We start from the raw sequence: 15,263 nt of genomic DNA, 5'->3' as shown, positions 1-15,263 counted from the left end.
GTGTTTATGTTGGTTTGACAGTAAAATACTGCCAGTGAATTTAATTGGATTAAGTGTATGATAAGCAAAATCATGTTTTAAATTGGACAGAAAAGTATAATTTATTGACTTTGTTTGATGATAATTTCACAGTAAAACATGTTAATGTATCGCAGCGTCCCTGAGTAGGTAGTGAGATAAATCTCTCAGCAGGCCTTTGACTGACAGACTGAATATTTCAGCAGTTGTTATGTTATCATGCATATGTTTCATGTTCCTATTACAATGACTGAGGTCTCCTGTGTTTATGTATGTTTCTCCTGTGTTTTATAGTTATAGTTTATAGTTTTAAGACTTGTCATCATAGTTGTGTTGCAGCCCTGACTGAGACTGTATGTGTGATTTGTGAGCTTCTCCCTATTTCAGCACACGACAGCAGAAAAAAGCCAACACACACAATGTGAATAGTCAAGGAACTACATTCGATTCGGTGCTAAATAAGTATAAATTCAATCAAAATGTTCCATAAAATTCTAATGTAATGTCAGCATTGTTGTGCTAATTGTACAGTGAAACCCTGTTGTTGTCATATTCTGTGATTCACTGTGATCAAATTACATTTACTATAACTCTAATTTTGTACTGTAATATCTTTTATGTTTGCATCATATTTTTTAACGGTTACATTCTGGCAACCACAGCTGCCAGTATTTTACCATAAATTTAGCAGAATTTCTTTTTACTTATTGGAGAAAAGCAGCTTTACACCAGCCTAGACTTTCCTCTTCTTCTCCAAGGAAAACTTTGCTCCAATTTCTTCCCAAACTTGGATCACTTTGAGGTTTTCAGCCTTTGTCACGTCTCTTCCCACACATTCACTGTAGCGGTAGAGTTTTCCAGGTTTTTTATGACAGTATGTCATAAAAACACTAAGATGATTTGGCTTACTCCTGAAATTAAACTGAAACAAGATAAATACCTATACCTATAAAATAAAACGAAATAAAAATTAAACAAAATACTAAATTAATCCTGGATCATTACTTATAGGTTAAGGCCTCTTCTTGGAACTGGACAATGTGCAATTATTGTGCCACTGTGTGTGTGTGTGCATGTGTGTGTGTGTGCGTGTGTGTGTGTGGAACATTTCCATTTGCAACTAGTGACACAAATTCCTCACAAAATCAGACTTAAACAAGACCGACTCAGGACCTGAAAAATTCATTTTGTGTTACCCCACCCAATTGCAAATCAACTATTTGATTTGACAACTTAATTTGTTACGTTTGTTAAAAACCTGTCTCAGTTGTTTGGCAGCTACCTTTGGCCTCAAACACGGCGCTTGAATACACACTTCAATTCATTAGTTTTATAGAGAGGATTATTTTATTGTGAGATAAAGATGAATTGTTGCATGATGGCAGAAACGTTGCCTTGTCAAATTGTCAAAACAATGCCAGCCATCTTCTCCTCATCTCTGAAACGTTTCATATTTGTTGTCATTTACTCTGGTGCTGTGATTTACTTCCAGTCAGCAAATGTGTAGCCAATATCTGTTTTGTTTCCCCTTTATTTCTTCCAATACTTCCCTACTTCTTTCTCTGGTGTTCTGCACTCGTGGGAAATCTGAACTCATACATCACAGTCAAACTTTTCCCAATGGCTTTCACAGCATCTATTGCAATTTGCAGTCAAACATATTGTACAAAAACACACACATTTAGCACTATAAATACAAACTCACACATTGAACACAGGGCATAATACAGTAATGTAGTCAATTGATGTTTGGAATGCAGTGTTTTGTATTGTATCATGTTCCAACATAGAAATATGTCCTTCAGGATGCTTAAATATGTTTGAGATCATTTGAAACTGAATTGCTAGCTGATAGCTCAGCATGAAGACAATGTTCACAATTTAGCCAATCTGCATTCCAGCTCTTACCTGTGGTTATCAGCTCTCATTAGTGACCAATAGGATGCAATTTCAGATAGAAGCTGCTTTCACAACTCACCCATACTTCAGCCCGGTGAGATGAAAGGTGGCTCTCATCAGGAGGCCTCCGGGGTTGGGAGGTATTCCAGAAATGTCCAGCTGGAAAGAGAATTCCCGGGTAGAACCTGCGTTTACTTAAAGGATTATATTATATATAATATCAGGCCTGGGAATTCATTATTGACTATCTCTCCCCTAGCACCCTTTGAGCCCTCCGGGGTGCTTCCCACTAGTTTCACCCCGTCACCCCCAAACCTTACACATTACTCTTCCTCTGCAAACTGTTTTCAAAGTTGTGTGTGTGATGTCATTGGCAGCTGTGACATCATCACCCGCTACTATAATTCATTAATGCAAATAAGAGATGGAAATGAAATGGAATTAAAGGCACACTATGCACATGCTGGAGCCCTGAACAATATTTCTGCCAGGTTTGGAGGCAAAGGGAAGGAACGGTGCTTGTGGCCACTCCAGGCGAACAGATAAACGTAAAAACAAACACACCCACACTCTCCAATTATAGTGCCCATAACAAGTAGAATCAGTGTATTGTTCACTGATTAGGTGAATAATGAATCAATTGAATTCCTTAAATTCCCAGTATCAGGCTGCCTTCACCTGCCCATCACCTCTGTTTGGTGCAGGTCCAGCGAGTCAAAGCCATCTGTCAGTCAACAAACACACAGTAATCCGTATATCCCCACTATTCACTGCTGCTTGCTTAGAAAGGGGCGAGAGAAAGAGATAGAGCAGTGTCAAATGGAAATAAAGCTCATCCAAGCACATACCCCCCCCCCCCCGCCCCCCTCACTCACTTTTCCAGTTAAATATTGTGTGGAAGAGCCACAGAGGAATTCTCTCCAGCATCTGAGTGAAAGGGAAAATGGAGCGAAGGGGGGAAAGAAAGGGGAGGCAGTCATTTGCATTCAAATCCCGAGCTAATACATCAAGTAAGTCTATTTCATGAGCAAAGCCTGCCGTGTGCGTGCAGGGAACATGCTTTACTCTATTGGAAGTTCCTTTTGCTGCAATAGGTAGATAAAGGGAGGCGTCTTGCAGTCTTTGGTTATCTGTCAATCTCTAATGGTGGAGCCCTTTGTCAACAGAGAATATGGAGCCTTGTGTTTCTTTGAAATTCCCAGTGTTGGGGCTTGTAGTAAGATAAGGAAGGAATTCTAAAGAAATTAAAGGTTTTGCCCTTTTTGCGTTTTTCATGAGTTTTAGACTGGATTACGGCATAACACTGGTAGCTTCTTTAGCACCATGCAGCCTTTACTGTATGAGGAACCAATTGAGCATGCCAGGAGAAATCAGTGTTAAAAGGACTCTATTGCACATTTAACTAGACACTGTGTATAACCTTTTTCAAAGGCATTCACTCACACATGCATGCACATTGGCATAGTGAATTACAGGACTAGCTGCTGGCAACACTGGAATAGGGCCTCATTACATTAAGACACAGGGCAAAAGAGAACACCCCAAGAGTTGCACATGCCCCCCCTCTCCTCTCTTATGTCACATCCCCATTTCTCCCTCCGTCTGACAAGGCTCGGGGGCTTTGTATCCTCCACTGTTTGATTTGCACAGAGGGGAGATCTTGTTTGTTCTCCTCAATGCGGCATTTACAGTTTAAGATTCTCCTCACGACCTTCCGCCGCTCCTGAGCAGCGCGCTCTCTGTCTCTCCCGAGCCAGCGAACAAGAAAAGAACAGTGTCACAGCCGTTGCCTGGTCCTAGGGACTTGCAGCTCTTTTCATCAAACCTACAAACAGAAACAAAGCGAGGAGTAGCCTGCCTTTTCTGTACCAACACAATCATGTTGTGTTTTATGTGGTAATGTTCTCTAATGAGGGGTGATGCAGCCCTCGCAGGTGCTGTCGGAGCTCCACCCTGTGGTGGTGCATCAGCATTTGTATTCTCCACTGTGGTGGCTCGTCTCTCTCCATGCCTTGTCCAGTCATATCCTTTGTGTCACTCTGGTGAATGTCTGCAGCCTGGGTGTATTTTCTTATACTGACTCATTGTTTTGTTGTCTTTCTATCTCACCCCACTGATCCCTCACTTCCCCTCTTTTCATTGTTCTAATTTGAACACTTACTCCATTGAATTTACCTTTTTTCCTTTCTGCTTTCTGGCAAACCCCCTTTTCCCCTCTCTTACCTCCTCCACATTACCCCTATGTCCCAAATCTCAACTCTGCCCTCCCAAAAATTCTGTTTATTTTGCCCTACTTTCCGCCCTCCTTTCTCTCCCCAAGATCTTTATCTGGTCGTATTGTAGGAGGAGTTTGGTGGTTCTTCACTCTCATCATTATCTCATCTTACACGGCTAACCTGGCTGCCTTCCTCACTGTGGAGAGGATGGTTTCTCCCATAGAGAGTGCAGAGGATCTGGCCAAGCAGACAGACATTGCCTACGGCACTTTGGACTCTGGTTCTACCAAAGAGTTCTTTAGGGTGAGTTACGGTGGTTTATTGTCTACTTGCCAAACACACACATCCTTTTTACACACCCAGACACACACACCAGGGAACAAAATGGCCACAAAATATTAATGTTCTTTGCAAATCTATCTATCTAAAGTCTATCTAATACATTGTTCCAGAACTGGCTTTTGATAACATTTTGACCTTATTTGGTCCGACCCACAGACACAACATTTGCTGATGCACTCTAAGGATTTTGGAATCGCAATGTTGTGTAGGGGAATGTGATTGCGTGATTTGCCCTGAAAGACACGTTAAATCTGTGTTTCACAAATTACCCCCACAGTATTTGTAGTTGCCCCTTAAAAGCAGGTAAGTTTTAGAGGCTGTTCATGCCAAATAGACAATAGATCTTTTCCATGTGACGTCACAGGTCACCGGCACCACACTGGTAGACTTGCTCATCACCCATTATATCATCATTTTAGCTGTCTATTTCACAGTAATAGCCATTTAGTGATAGTGTGGACCCAGACTCATTCCACTAGGATCATAACAGCACTGATACACACTGTGTCCACAAGTGGATCAATAATGACCTGACCCCTACCACAGGTAAGGTATGAAGTTATAAATGGTCTCACGACTACAGATGTGACACATGTGCAAATGGTCTATTGTTCACATGAATATGGGAAACCGCATCTAGTCCCAGCCTGTAACCTTAATACTAATGTATTAACTAAAGCTTTGTGTTTTGTTTTGTATGCGTATGTGCTCTCTCTTGTCTTCCCTGTCTCTCATGACAACCTCCAACCCCCTCACACTCTACAGCGGTCAAAGATAGCCGTCTATGAGAAGATGTGGGGCTACATGAAGTCGGCCGAGCCCACAGTCTTCACCAAAACCACGGCCGAGGGCGTCGCACGGGTCCGTAAATCCAAAGGGAAATACGCCTTCCTCTTGGAGTCCACTATGAATGAATACACCGAGCAGCGCAAACCCTGCGACACCATGAAAGTCGGAGGCAACTTGGACTCCAAAGGCTATGGAGTGGCCACACCAAAGGGTTCACAGTTAAGGTGGGTGGAATAGTGTAACAATATGTTCTACGTGTTGTTATGGTATTCCACCTTCCCTGATGTGCCGCCTTTTCCATCTTTCTATCTTTGTCTCTCCACTTACTGCTTGGTTTTGGTGGGTGGGGCGTTTTAGGTCATTTAGGCAGAAGCGATGGCTTTTTGCTTGTTTGCTTGTTGTATGCATGTGGGATTTCATGTTAATGATGTAGGAGTGTGTGTTTATTTCATTGCTTTCTTCACAGCTCTTCACACCAGGTAAACCTTTGTGCTTGCGCTTGCTGTCTTTGCCAAGGAAATGTTGGAATGGCATGCCAGAAGCACTCATCTGATAATATCTCATTTAGGAAATGCCATTTTAGATACTGTGCTTTTCTTATACAAAACTGTCTAAATCTACCTTAAGCTTTACTTCACAGTTGACTGACAAGGGGTTTTTCTTTAACTTCAGTGACTGAAATTGTGTTTTGGGAGTCATGTGAGTGCTCAGCCCTGCACAACCTTAACACTGCTTTCTGCACACAGTGGAATTTACAGACCTGTGAGAGAACAGTGACATTACTGAGGAGAGAGAGGTGCTTTCACTTCTCACTCATCACTCAAAACCAGCCACAGAGTCTCTACAGTCCGTTGGTCAATAGTAAAATGGGCGGTTATATACTGGGAAGACTGATGAGGAAATAAGGATCAGGTGTGTGGAGCAGTCCATGCTAGGAGCTACATCTGGTTGGTTTAGTAGTTAAGTGGGAGGAGGCAGAGACAAGGAGACATAGGACACAGAGGAAACAAAAAACAGACAACGACAAAAAACTGGAGTAAAATATTTGTTAATGTTGCTTTACTCATTGCATAGAAACGATATTGAAAAGTTAAGTCTAAAAATCTTGCAACCAGTATGTGTGTCCCAAAGAGAGCAACTTCAAGTTCCTGATGTATTAGCACACACACACACACACACACACACACACACACACACACACACACATAGAAGAGAACGCCAGCGACAGTATTTTTATGCCGACTGAAACCACTTAAGTTCTGCCATCACCATCATTGATCATGAGTAATCTGGAAGTGTGTAGGGAAACAATGGCCAAACATTAAGGGCTTTCATCCCCCAATAGAAAACCACTTAGTAATTTGTTCCAAAGTAACTGGTGGAGTGAACAAAGGAACTCTTTGTCGTCTGTAAATTCCTCTGGCCAAGTCTGTGAAGTCGGTAGTAGTTTGTTTTCTCGCCAGCAACTGTTTTCACCTGGAAGTGTCTCTGACAGATCATGGTAGTCCTCCTCGCCCAGGCCTCGATTGTTTTGGGGGATCATCTTCTTCTGTCGGTCACTTCTTCCTCATACCATCAAGGAAACATGCCGGCCGCACAGAACTTGAGCGCTGTTGGTCAAGGCTGCTATTTCACACGACTCTGCAAACACTTCTGAATGTCTTTTGTCTTCTCAGCGACGCATATTGAAATATTGGCTGTGTTGCTCTTTGTTTCACATGTCTGATCCATTGCCATTAAATTGTTTATTTTCATAATGATACAAATGATTTTGAAGGATCCAAATGAACACTGAGGTGAATCTCTCTCTCCACAGTCTATACCGTCTTTACATGACAGCTGGCACCAAAATAAGACACAAAACTATCAACAATTACTTCAAACAGACATTTTATGCAAGTCAGATGATTTTTGCTGAACTAATACATGTCCAAAATGTAATATTATTTTAATTTACCTCCGATGAGCGACAACTACCAGCCAACTACACACTGTAAGGTCCTAGGATTGTTGGGCCTTTCTGTGCAGATCTTACACAGATAACGTGGGTGCAGAAAATCATTCCTGGAGGATTTTTCAGAATAAAATTCATATTGTAGGAGGATTTGTGCTGGAAGCTGCTAATTGCCAACATTTGATATTGAACAAATACTTAAACATATTAATTGCTTTACTGCTTCTTCCTTGTTAAGTTGGGAGGAAACATTAAAGTTGTTATGACTCACAAAAACAAATAAATCAATTCTTCAATATGTATTTGTATAGTGACATCAACAGTGGACAGAGGAGCCCAATACTAATTCACTATCTAACTCCAGTGAGGTCATATACACTGTTGTCCATGAGGGTCAACATGAGCAACGGCCTGAGAGAGATTTCTAATCATTGTTTGTCTGGGTCTTGGGTCTTGGGTGGGGGGGGGCGTTAGGGCATGGGATGGGTTGTACCCTTTTTTTAGAGCATTAACACACTTTTCCACCCTTGTCCCTCTGTTACTGCTACTTCCCTTCTCCCTATCCCCTCCTCCTCTTTCCTTCCCCTCAAATTGGACAGCATGCTCACCCCTCTCACCAAATATGCTTTATCGTTTTCAAGAAGTGCTGTTAACCTGGCAGTGTTAAAACTCAATGAGCAAGGCCTCTTGGACAAATTGAAAAACAAGTGGTGGTACGACAAAGGAGAGTGTGGCAGCGGAGGCGGTGGCGAGAAGGTTAGCCGCTATGTCGCTAATGCCCATGTTGAAATGGGTAAACAGAGAAATGTGTGTTGTTGGCAACAGGGGCATCTGCCGGGTTGACGCCCACAGAGTGCCACTTAACAAAAACAAAGGCACCTTTAAATCTTGAGAAAGGGAGTGAGTGCTGTCAAAACAAAAGTATTTGGTGTAGCTGTGCACTGCAAAGGTTAGTGGGGGGGGACCTGGAAGTCCCCTTAGTTTCATCAGAGTTAACTCTTTCTGGGTGTCTTAGAATGATACGACCTGGGTGTGAAGAAGAGTTTATGAGCCAATAGTTTTGTGTTGACAGTCGCAGCCTCTATATTTGATGTGACCAAAGATCCCGGCAGTATGTGCCTGTTCCAGAAAAGTGATGCAGCCGGAGCCCCACATATACATGTCTGTTAGCTCCGCGTCTTCGTGTCGCCACATCCCCCAATAACCCCGCAAAACAACTATTTTGACCAGTGAGCATAGAGACATGTGGAATGTGTGGGACCTTTTCCTGGCTTTGTTGCTTTGTTAAGAGTACTCAGCTGCTCTTGTTGGGCTTCTTCTGATTGAATAACATAAAATAACATGTCCTATGATGTTATTTATGTTATTTTCCCCACCCTTCCCCATTCCTCGTGATTTGAAGAACGCCCGTAAACCTTGCCGTATTGAAACTGAGTGAAGCAGGAGTCTTAGACAAACTGAAAAACAAATGGTGGTACGATAAAGGGGAGTGTGGACCCAAGGACTCGGGAAGTAAGGTCAGTCTCCAGAGGCTCGGGAGCCTCCCGTCCCCTCATTGTCTCACTGCACACTGTTAATGCTGGCAGTACTGTTCTGTTATAGCAGCAGGCTGGCTGACACCATGCACTCACATAACACTTAGAGACAGAGTCAGGGAATGACAGACACCCAGGTAGAGACTTAAGGTGTAGCCTGAGGGATACAGCATGACAGAAGCAAGGCATGGTGCAGTGCTAAGAGTTTTACAGCAGTTCAGATATGGAGGATCACACTCACACTGGGTGTCACCTCAGATGATCTCAGGGCATGTTCAGATGTTACTGTATGTCACATTAGATGCCAGCACTAGAGTATGCCTCAGCTACAGCACACTGGAGACTGATGCACCGGAGCATGGAAAGAGCTGCCACATTTTGAACTAAGTAGCATGAACCTTCCACATCAAGTAATGTCTTATTCATTTGGATTGGTGAACTGCTCATCTAAACTCGATTCAAATGTTTATTGTGCACAAGGAATATTCACAAATTTCACTTTTGAGTGTTCTATGCAACTTAACTAATTTGCCTTTTAGCATGACATCATTCGATTTACGTTTCCCTAAACTGATCTGAGGCCATCACTCAGTACATTTACATGCATGTTCAACCTGGGATGCAATAAACTGATTTTGTCAAACAACATACAAAAGCAGAATTAGATTGACATTGAATTACTACGGTTGATTTACTCAAGCGTGTACATTTTGACACATAGAGTGATGTGAGTAATGTGACTAAGCCACCTGGCAGGCTCCTCATTCAGTGAACAAGAGAATCCTATGCATTTACTGTCTTCGTTTTCGTCTTATTTGCCCTAATCCTGATATAGACATTAACAACGGAGTACATTAGAGTGCATGTAAATGTACTGAGAGAGGTTTCTGAATGCAATTACAAACCATATGGAGCTATATTTTAATAGAAGAAAAGTACGGATGTCAATTTTACACATTCAGTTCCATTGATTGATCATGGGGTTCTTAATTTCACATACTGACTAGCTAGGACGGGTAGCTAGCTACTAGCTGTATTATAATAATATGTTGGTGGCGAAAGCTGTACATTTCAATACTATACCAGCCACTCCGAGAGCTATTGTTACTTAAACCTACAAACGAGAGTGATCAGTCGCATAAATTTAAACAATAGTAGCCTGAAATGTGGAGTTGGTTACGATAATTTTTGGTTCAGATTAGAATGGGCCGCAATACTATCATTGGTTAGAAAAAAGTAGGTACTCTGTGTCTGTGATTGTGTGTGCGTGATGTACAGTAAACTGGTAGTTTTATTGTAGTAGTATAGTAGTTTTATGTGTGTGTAAATGTTGTGTGAATGCAAGTATATACAGAGTTCAAACTTGCCCCTGACATGTTGGTGTTTTGCCGGCCACCCTCTCACCTCCCCCACCCAATCCTACAGGACAAGTCGTCCCAAGCCCTCAGCCTGAGCAATGTGGCGGGGGTCTTCTACATCCTCGTGGGGGGCCTGGGCCTGGCCATGCTGGTGGCCCTCATCGAGTTCTGCTATAAGTCACGCAACGAGGCCAAGAGAATGAAGGTGGAGGCCCAGACCCAACACCAACACCACCATTACCACCAACACCCCCACCACCATCACCACCACTGCCCGACAGACAGCCCCTGTCCCAGCCCAAAGCCTAGCCAAAGCCAGAGTCCACGACCCAGCCCCAGCCCCAGCATCCACAATTTAGCCGAGTTTAGCGAGGGTTTCAGTACATATGGCAGCGATGGGGAAGTTGATAAGATGTAGTTGGGGTTTTCGTAGAAGCTCCGCCAACCCCTCGCTTGACTATTTGTAGCCCCCTGCAAAGAGGCTGTAAGTGAACCTTATCTTATTCCCTTGCTAGCTGTGCCTTGCTGAGTGACCATGTGACCATGTCATGACCAGTGGCAAAGTGCTTCCTAGTTACATGTCTCTCTATTTGCTCACTGTGTGGTCATGTGATGTCCTGGTCTGCACTGAAGCTTTTCTCAATGTAACGGCAGCCAGTGAGTTATCATCAAACATGATGTCGCCTCTGTTGCTTCTCGGCTTGTGTGGCTGCTAACGTTGGCCCTCATTTATCAAATGTGACCAAATATAATGGGTTTACGGGAACATGATTGATCCCACGGTGCTCCTATCCAAACTCACTCTTTCATCTTCTGTTAAACTAATATTTAGACTATTTGACTATGAGGACATTAGTTAAGCTACAATGAATAATCACAGGAGATGACCAGTTGGCATTTTTCTTTTTTCAAAATGTGTTCCAAATATGTCAAGATTTTTGTTATTGATATTCGTAGTGGGGAAAAATTGCAAAAAAATACTTTTTTGATCCACATGAAAACCTAATTTCTCCATCCATGGAAAAGAGCTTTTCCCCACTCTGCCGCTCACTGTGCTTTTCCCTAACAACCACTCCGCTCTGCTCTCCACAAAAGAAAATTGCTCCACATAGATCATATTATACGAGCATCTCCTTTTATCTCAGCTAACTAACTACAGACATTTTTCTTGGCTTTTATTGTGTTCCATGCTGTCACGTATTCTTGAAAAATGCTGTTTTAGATCCCATAAAGAATCTTTGGTTGTGGCTTTTATGCGCTGCAAGCTTATGTTTTTGTTAATATTGATGATGTAATCTAGATTACCTGGTTCCACGTGGAAGTAAAATCCGCCGTATGCTTCCAGGGTATTGTTGATTGTCAACTCTTGACAACTCAAAACTTGCTTCACTCTCTAGTAAAATATGTCCTGTTACACTCGTGTGCTCGGACATGGACTAAATTTACACCAGCTTTCATTAAAATCTGTTTTCCCAGCTAACAGGCAAATGAGAGAAAAGACAAAACAAAGTCTTTGCTAGAGGTTATAAATATGAATACATTTCTTGTCCAAACTGCCTATTGGCTCTAAAAGCTAAAATGATTCTCTCTGTCCCATAAAGTTCGGATCGGACCTTTTCTGTGGTGATCGGACCCTTAACCTAGAACAATGATAAATGAGGACCAATGTCTTACTTGTACACACGTGTCTGTTTTTCTATACTTGTGAGGACATTCCATAACAACACAGTACATCCATCCCCAAGCATTGTGTGATTCAACAAAGAATAAGTGGGAATCATCAAAACGCTGTACGTTAACTTTGTAACCTTGCAAGGACCAAAAAGATACAAACATACAAAACACACATACACAAACACACACCTGAATACTACATAGCTGGGAGTTATAAGTCAACATCATAGATCATCATTCAAACGACCAGATTTAATCCCAAAAATTTGAGCCATCCCAGAGTGTTGTAATAAAGCTGCATTTAAACTCTATACTTTGCAGGAGTTGAAGGGTTAAAGTAAGTGTAAAGTAATGATCCCCTGAGCTAAGGTGATATTGATCATGAGCTGTTTATGTTGTAGATAGTTCCTTGGTCATCAGATGTTAGCCTCTCAGTCAGTGTATCTGTCCAACATGATTATGTGTTCCCCATCAGCACTTCACCAAGACCCTTTCATTAGCTTGACTGTTGCTTAGTCAGCTTCCCTGTCCCACTGCCTGCAACAATCACTCACTTTGTAATAATTCTGTTGCCAGTGGATTGACGTGTAGAGCGGCTTGACTCTGTAATGAATGGCTATGACAGATGTACGCTATGTATATATTTCTTTGTACAATGGTATTGTGGGGCTGTTGTTTTCATAAACAATGTTATAGCTGATTGGAGTTTTAGCTCTGCCAGAGCTTTTTGAAGTCATTGGTTGATAGTTTAATGGTTAGAGCCATTGAAACACAGATTTAAAGAAAACAGGTTTCACTAAATGATATACCTGAATAGCAAATGCAAGAGCAGGCAAATGTAAGAGCAAATGTAAGAGTGTTTCTGTAGTAAATGTAAGAATGTTTCACTGGTATGTGTGAGAGTGTCTCAGTATTTAAATCCTACACGGCCCCTCATACCAAACTCAGGGTTGAGCAGCATTCACAGTCGGCTTGAGCTCTCATTAGAGCAGCCCTGTATTGTACTCTGTACAATTCTGGATCATAACAAATGACTTCTATGGAAGTTACCTAAAGAGATTTTCACAGTTACTTTAAAAAAAATGATGGCTCTGTCTCAATGACATTTAAAATCCTAAAGTTAGCAGTCTAGCTCATCAAATAGGAGTTAACATATTTGGCAATAACAGACACTAAAACTCCATTCTGCAATTTAACAAAAGTGTTTCTCACGCTCACAGCTTTCCTCTGTACATATTTCTTTTTCTCTATATTTCTCCTCAGCTAACGTTTACAGAAGCCATGAGGAACAAGGCCCGTCTGTCCATCACTGGCAGTGTCGGGGAAAATGGACGGGTGCTGACGCCCGACTGTCCCAAGGCTGTCCACACCGGGCCTCCACTCCGCCAGAGCTCTGGCTTAGCCCTAGTCTCTTCTGAGCTCCCATGAAAACCAAAAACCTCCAAAGTGCCTTATTCCAATATTCCATTACAGAAAACTTGACACCATTTACAAAACCCACAACAACAACCCAAACAGGATTAACACACAACAGGACACCTGCAGTCGGTGAAACACGGTCGCCAGCGTTCACAGACGTTCGTAGACGTTTGTGGCTTTGACGACTTCTCTTTGACATCTGTGGAATCCAGAGGCAAAACTATCTTTGATTTTCACTGTGCGGCCACATGAAGTATGAATGAAGTGGTCACGGAAATCATCACTCCAGTAAAAAGAAGAGGAAACGAAAGGAAGATAACGATATCATGATTTATGATACAACGAAGACCAGAAAACTGTAAGGCTGAAACTTAAACTGTGCATTTTTTGGGGGGATCGCTGTGATTGGGAAAATGTGAATCGCAATCAAGATTGTTTCCACACTGGACAGTAGTTGCAGCAACATCACTGGATATCAATAACTGACACTGGGAGAGCTGTGCCCCGGTGCCGTAAGGTGATGATGGAAGATATTTGTATTATTACGTGAAATCTATTGATACTGAATAAATGAGAAAACATAGGAAACTGTGAAAATACGTAAATATGTATATTCCATGAAAACAAAGGAAGACTTAAGCTGTACATAGGGAAGACTGTGTAACATGCTTGCTTTTTAAACAGATGTACATACAGATACTGTAGTGGACAGACAGTTCTTTGTTGTAATCATCTTTAAAGGTTTTATTCACTGCAATAATTAAAACATGAAAGAGGAGCCAGTGGTAAAAATACAGTATATTATAGATACATTAAAGCTCTCATTGAGATGGGGTATCAACTGCCTGAACATTCTGATATCTGATGCCATATTAATCCATATGTTAAAGAAGGAATGTTACGTAGCTCCACCCCAATCCTTAAACCACAATTGTCACTGTGCAGATGTAGACCCGGGGGATTGCTCACGAGCAGAGCTTTATAAATCGACTTCTGCAGTCAGAATATATATTTTTTTCATCCTTTAATCTATTTTTTTGTACCAAGAAATTAAATGTCTGTCTCCTTTAAAGTCAATAGTCCTGTCTGGGTAGATCTTTTAGACGATTATGTGTGCGGAGACATGAGTCCAAACGATGTGTGAAATTGAAAAGTGACATTTGTCTCACTATGTTATTTGAAGTGACTATGCTATTTTCAATGACACGTCGAAACCAAGTAATGAAGCCGCTGTTTGTATGTTTAACAAAGATCAGAGCCCTCCTTTGTGGAAAAACACTGTGGATCCTCCGAGGAGGCTGGACGCACTGTAGCAGAAAATTTCTCGTTCCAGTCTCGCTGATTGAAGTGTCCTCATCGGAAAGGGGACGACCTTCAGGGCCTCTTTTGGCTGCGATACTGCGGATACACAGGCCACAGGCTCAACCAACACTGGCGGTGGTGGGTGGTTGTTGGTCTAAATGTTTTTTTTGTTTTCTCATAAGGTCCATTCCCTTATAGACACACCGTGGTTGACAGGGTGTGTTTTTGTTTGGCGTGGCTAAATCGGCGGAAATATTTCAGGTCATGAACTTTTTGTCCTGACACACTCTTTTAGAGCTCGAGTGAAATATGGTGTCTTATTTTGTTTTCAATTGTACATCTTTCTTTTGATCCTTTTTAAGTAAAAAATTAACTTGAAAATGCAAAGTCATTCTGTCATAATTTGGGGTAAATATGACGTGAGAGAGTTGGGGCTTGGTGTTTTGTTTTTGCCTTACAGAGATAAGTTAATGCGGTTTAAGGATGTTGGTCACTTGGCCTGACTAACACTTTATGATATCACAATAACTACTGGAACAATTGCCAATGAGTCTTCATGTTTTGGTGACCTGCACCCCCTGACCTCACATCAAATTGAGCTTCAAACCAAAGTTCCCATATAAAATGTAATATGTGCACTAATTATATCACAAAGTTCATTCACGCCACCCCAGAGGATTAACCATTTACAACGCAGGCTTAAGTGCTTGCTGGATTCTGATGCTGACAGTTCACATTCATGTAACCTGTAAGTAAC

The 15,263-nt window shown here is 41.8% G+C and overlaps 1 protein-coding gene across 4 annotated transcripts in view; it reads left to right on the top strand.

Moving 5' to 3' along the window:
• Window positions 1-14,465, top strand: part of gria4b (glutamate receptor, ionotropic, AMPA 4b) — a 92,652-nt gene extending 78,187 nt beyond the window's left edge. The window contains exons 12-16 of one of the 4 annotated variants that reach the window (XM_076161285.1): window positions 4,238-4,436; window positions 5,241-5,488; window positions 8,621-8,735; window positions 10,179-10,316; window positions 13,049-14,465. In XM_076161285.1, the coding sequence (XP_076017400.1) occupies window positions 4,238-4,436; window positions 5,241-5,488; window positions 8,621-8,735; window positions 10,179-10,316; window positions 13,049-13,213 (865 nt within the window). In that variant the 3' untranslated portion in view covers window positions 13,214-14,465. Of the gene's footprint in view, window positions 1-4,237; window positions 4,437-5,240; window positions 5,489-7,859; window positions 7,975-8,620; window positions 8,736-10,178; window positions 11,780-13,048 lie in introns of those variants that run through there. The other 3 variants (XM_076161284.1, XM_076161287.1, XM_076161286.1) reach the window with 3 other exon arrangements.
• Window positions 14,466-15,263: the final 798 nt, after the last annotated feature.

The sequence above is a fragment of the Genypterus blacodes genome, unplaced genomic scaffold (genome assembly GCF_046128005.1).
Source record: "Genypterus blacodes isolate CSIRO-AG114 ecotype Tasmania unplaced genomic scaffold, CSIRO-AGI_Gbla_v1 ptg000111l_1, whole genome shotgun sequence".
NCBI lineage: Eukaryota > Metazoa > Chordata > Actinopteri > Ophidiiformes > Ophidiidae > Genypterus > Genypterus blacodes.
The sequence above is the reverse complement of the archived record's forward strand: the minus strand, read 5'-3'. Positions and strand labels throughout refer to the sequence as shown.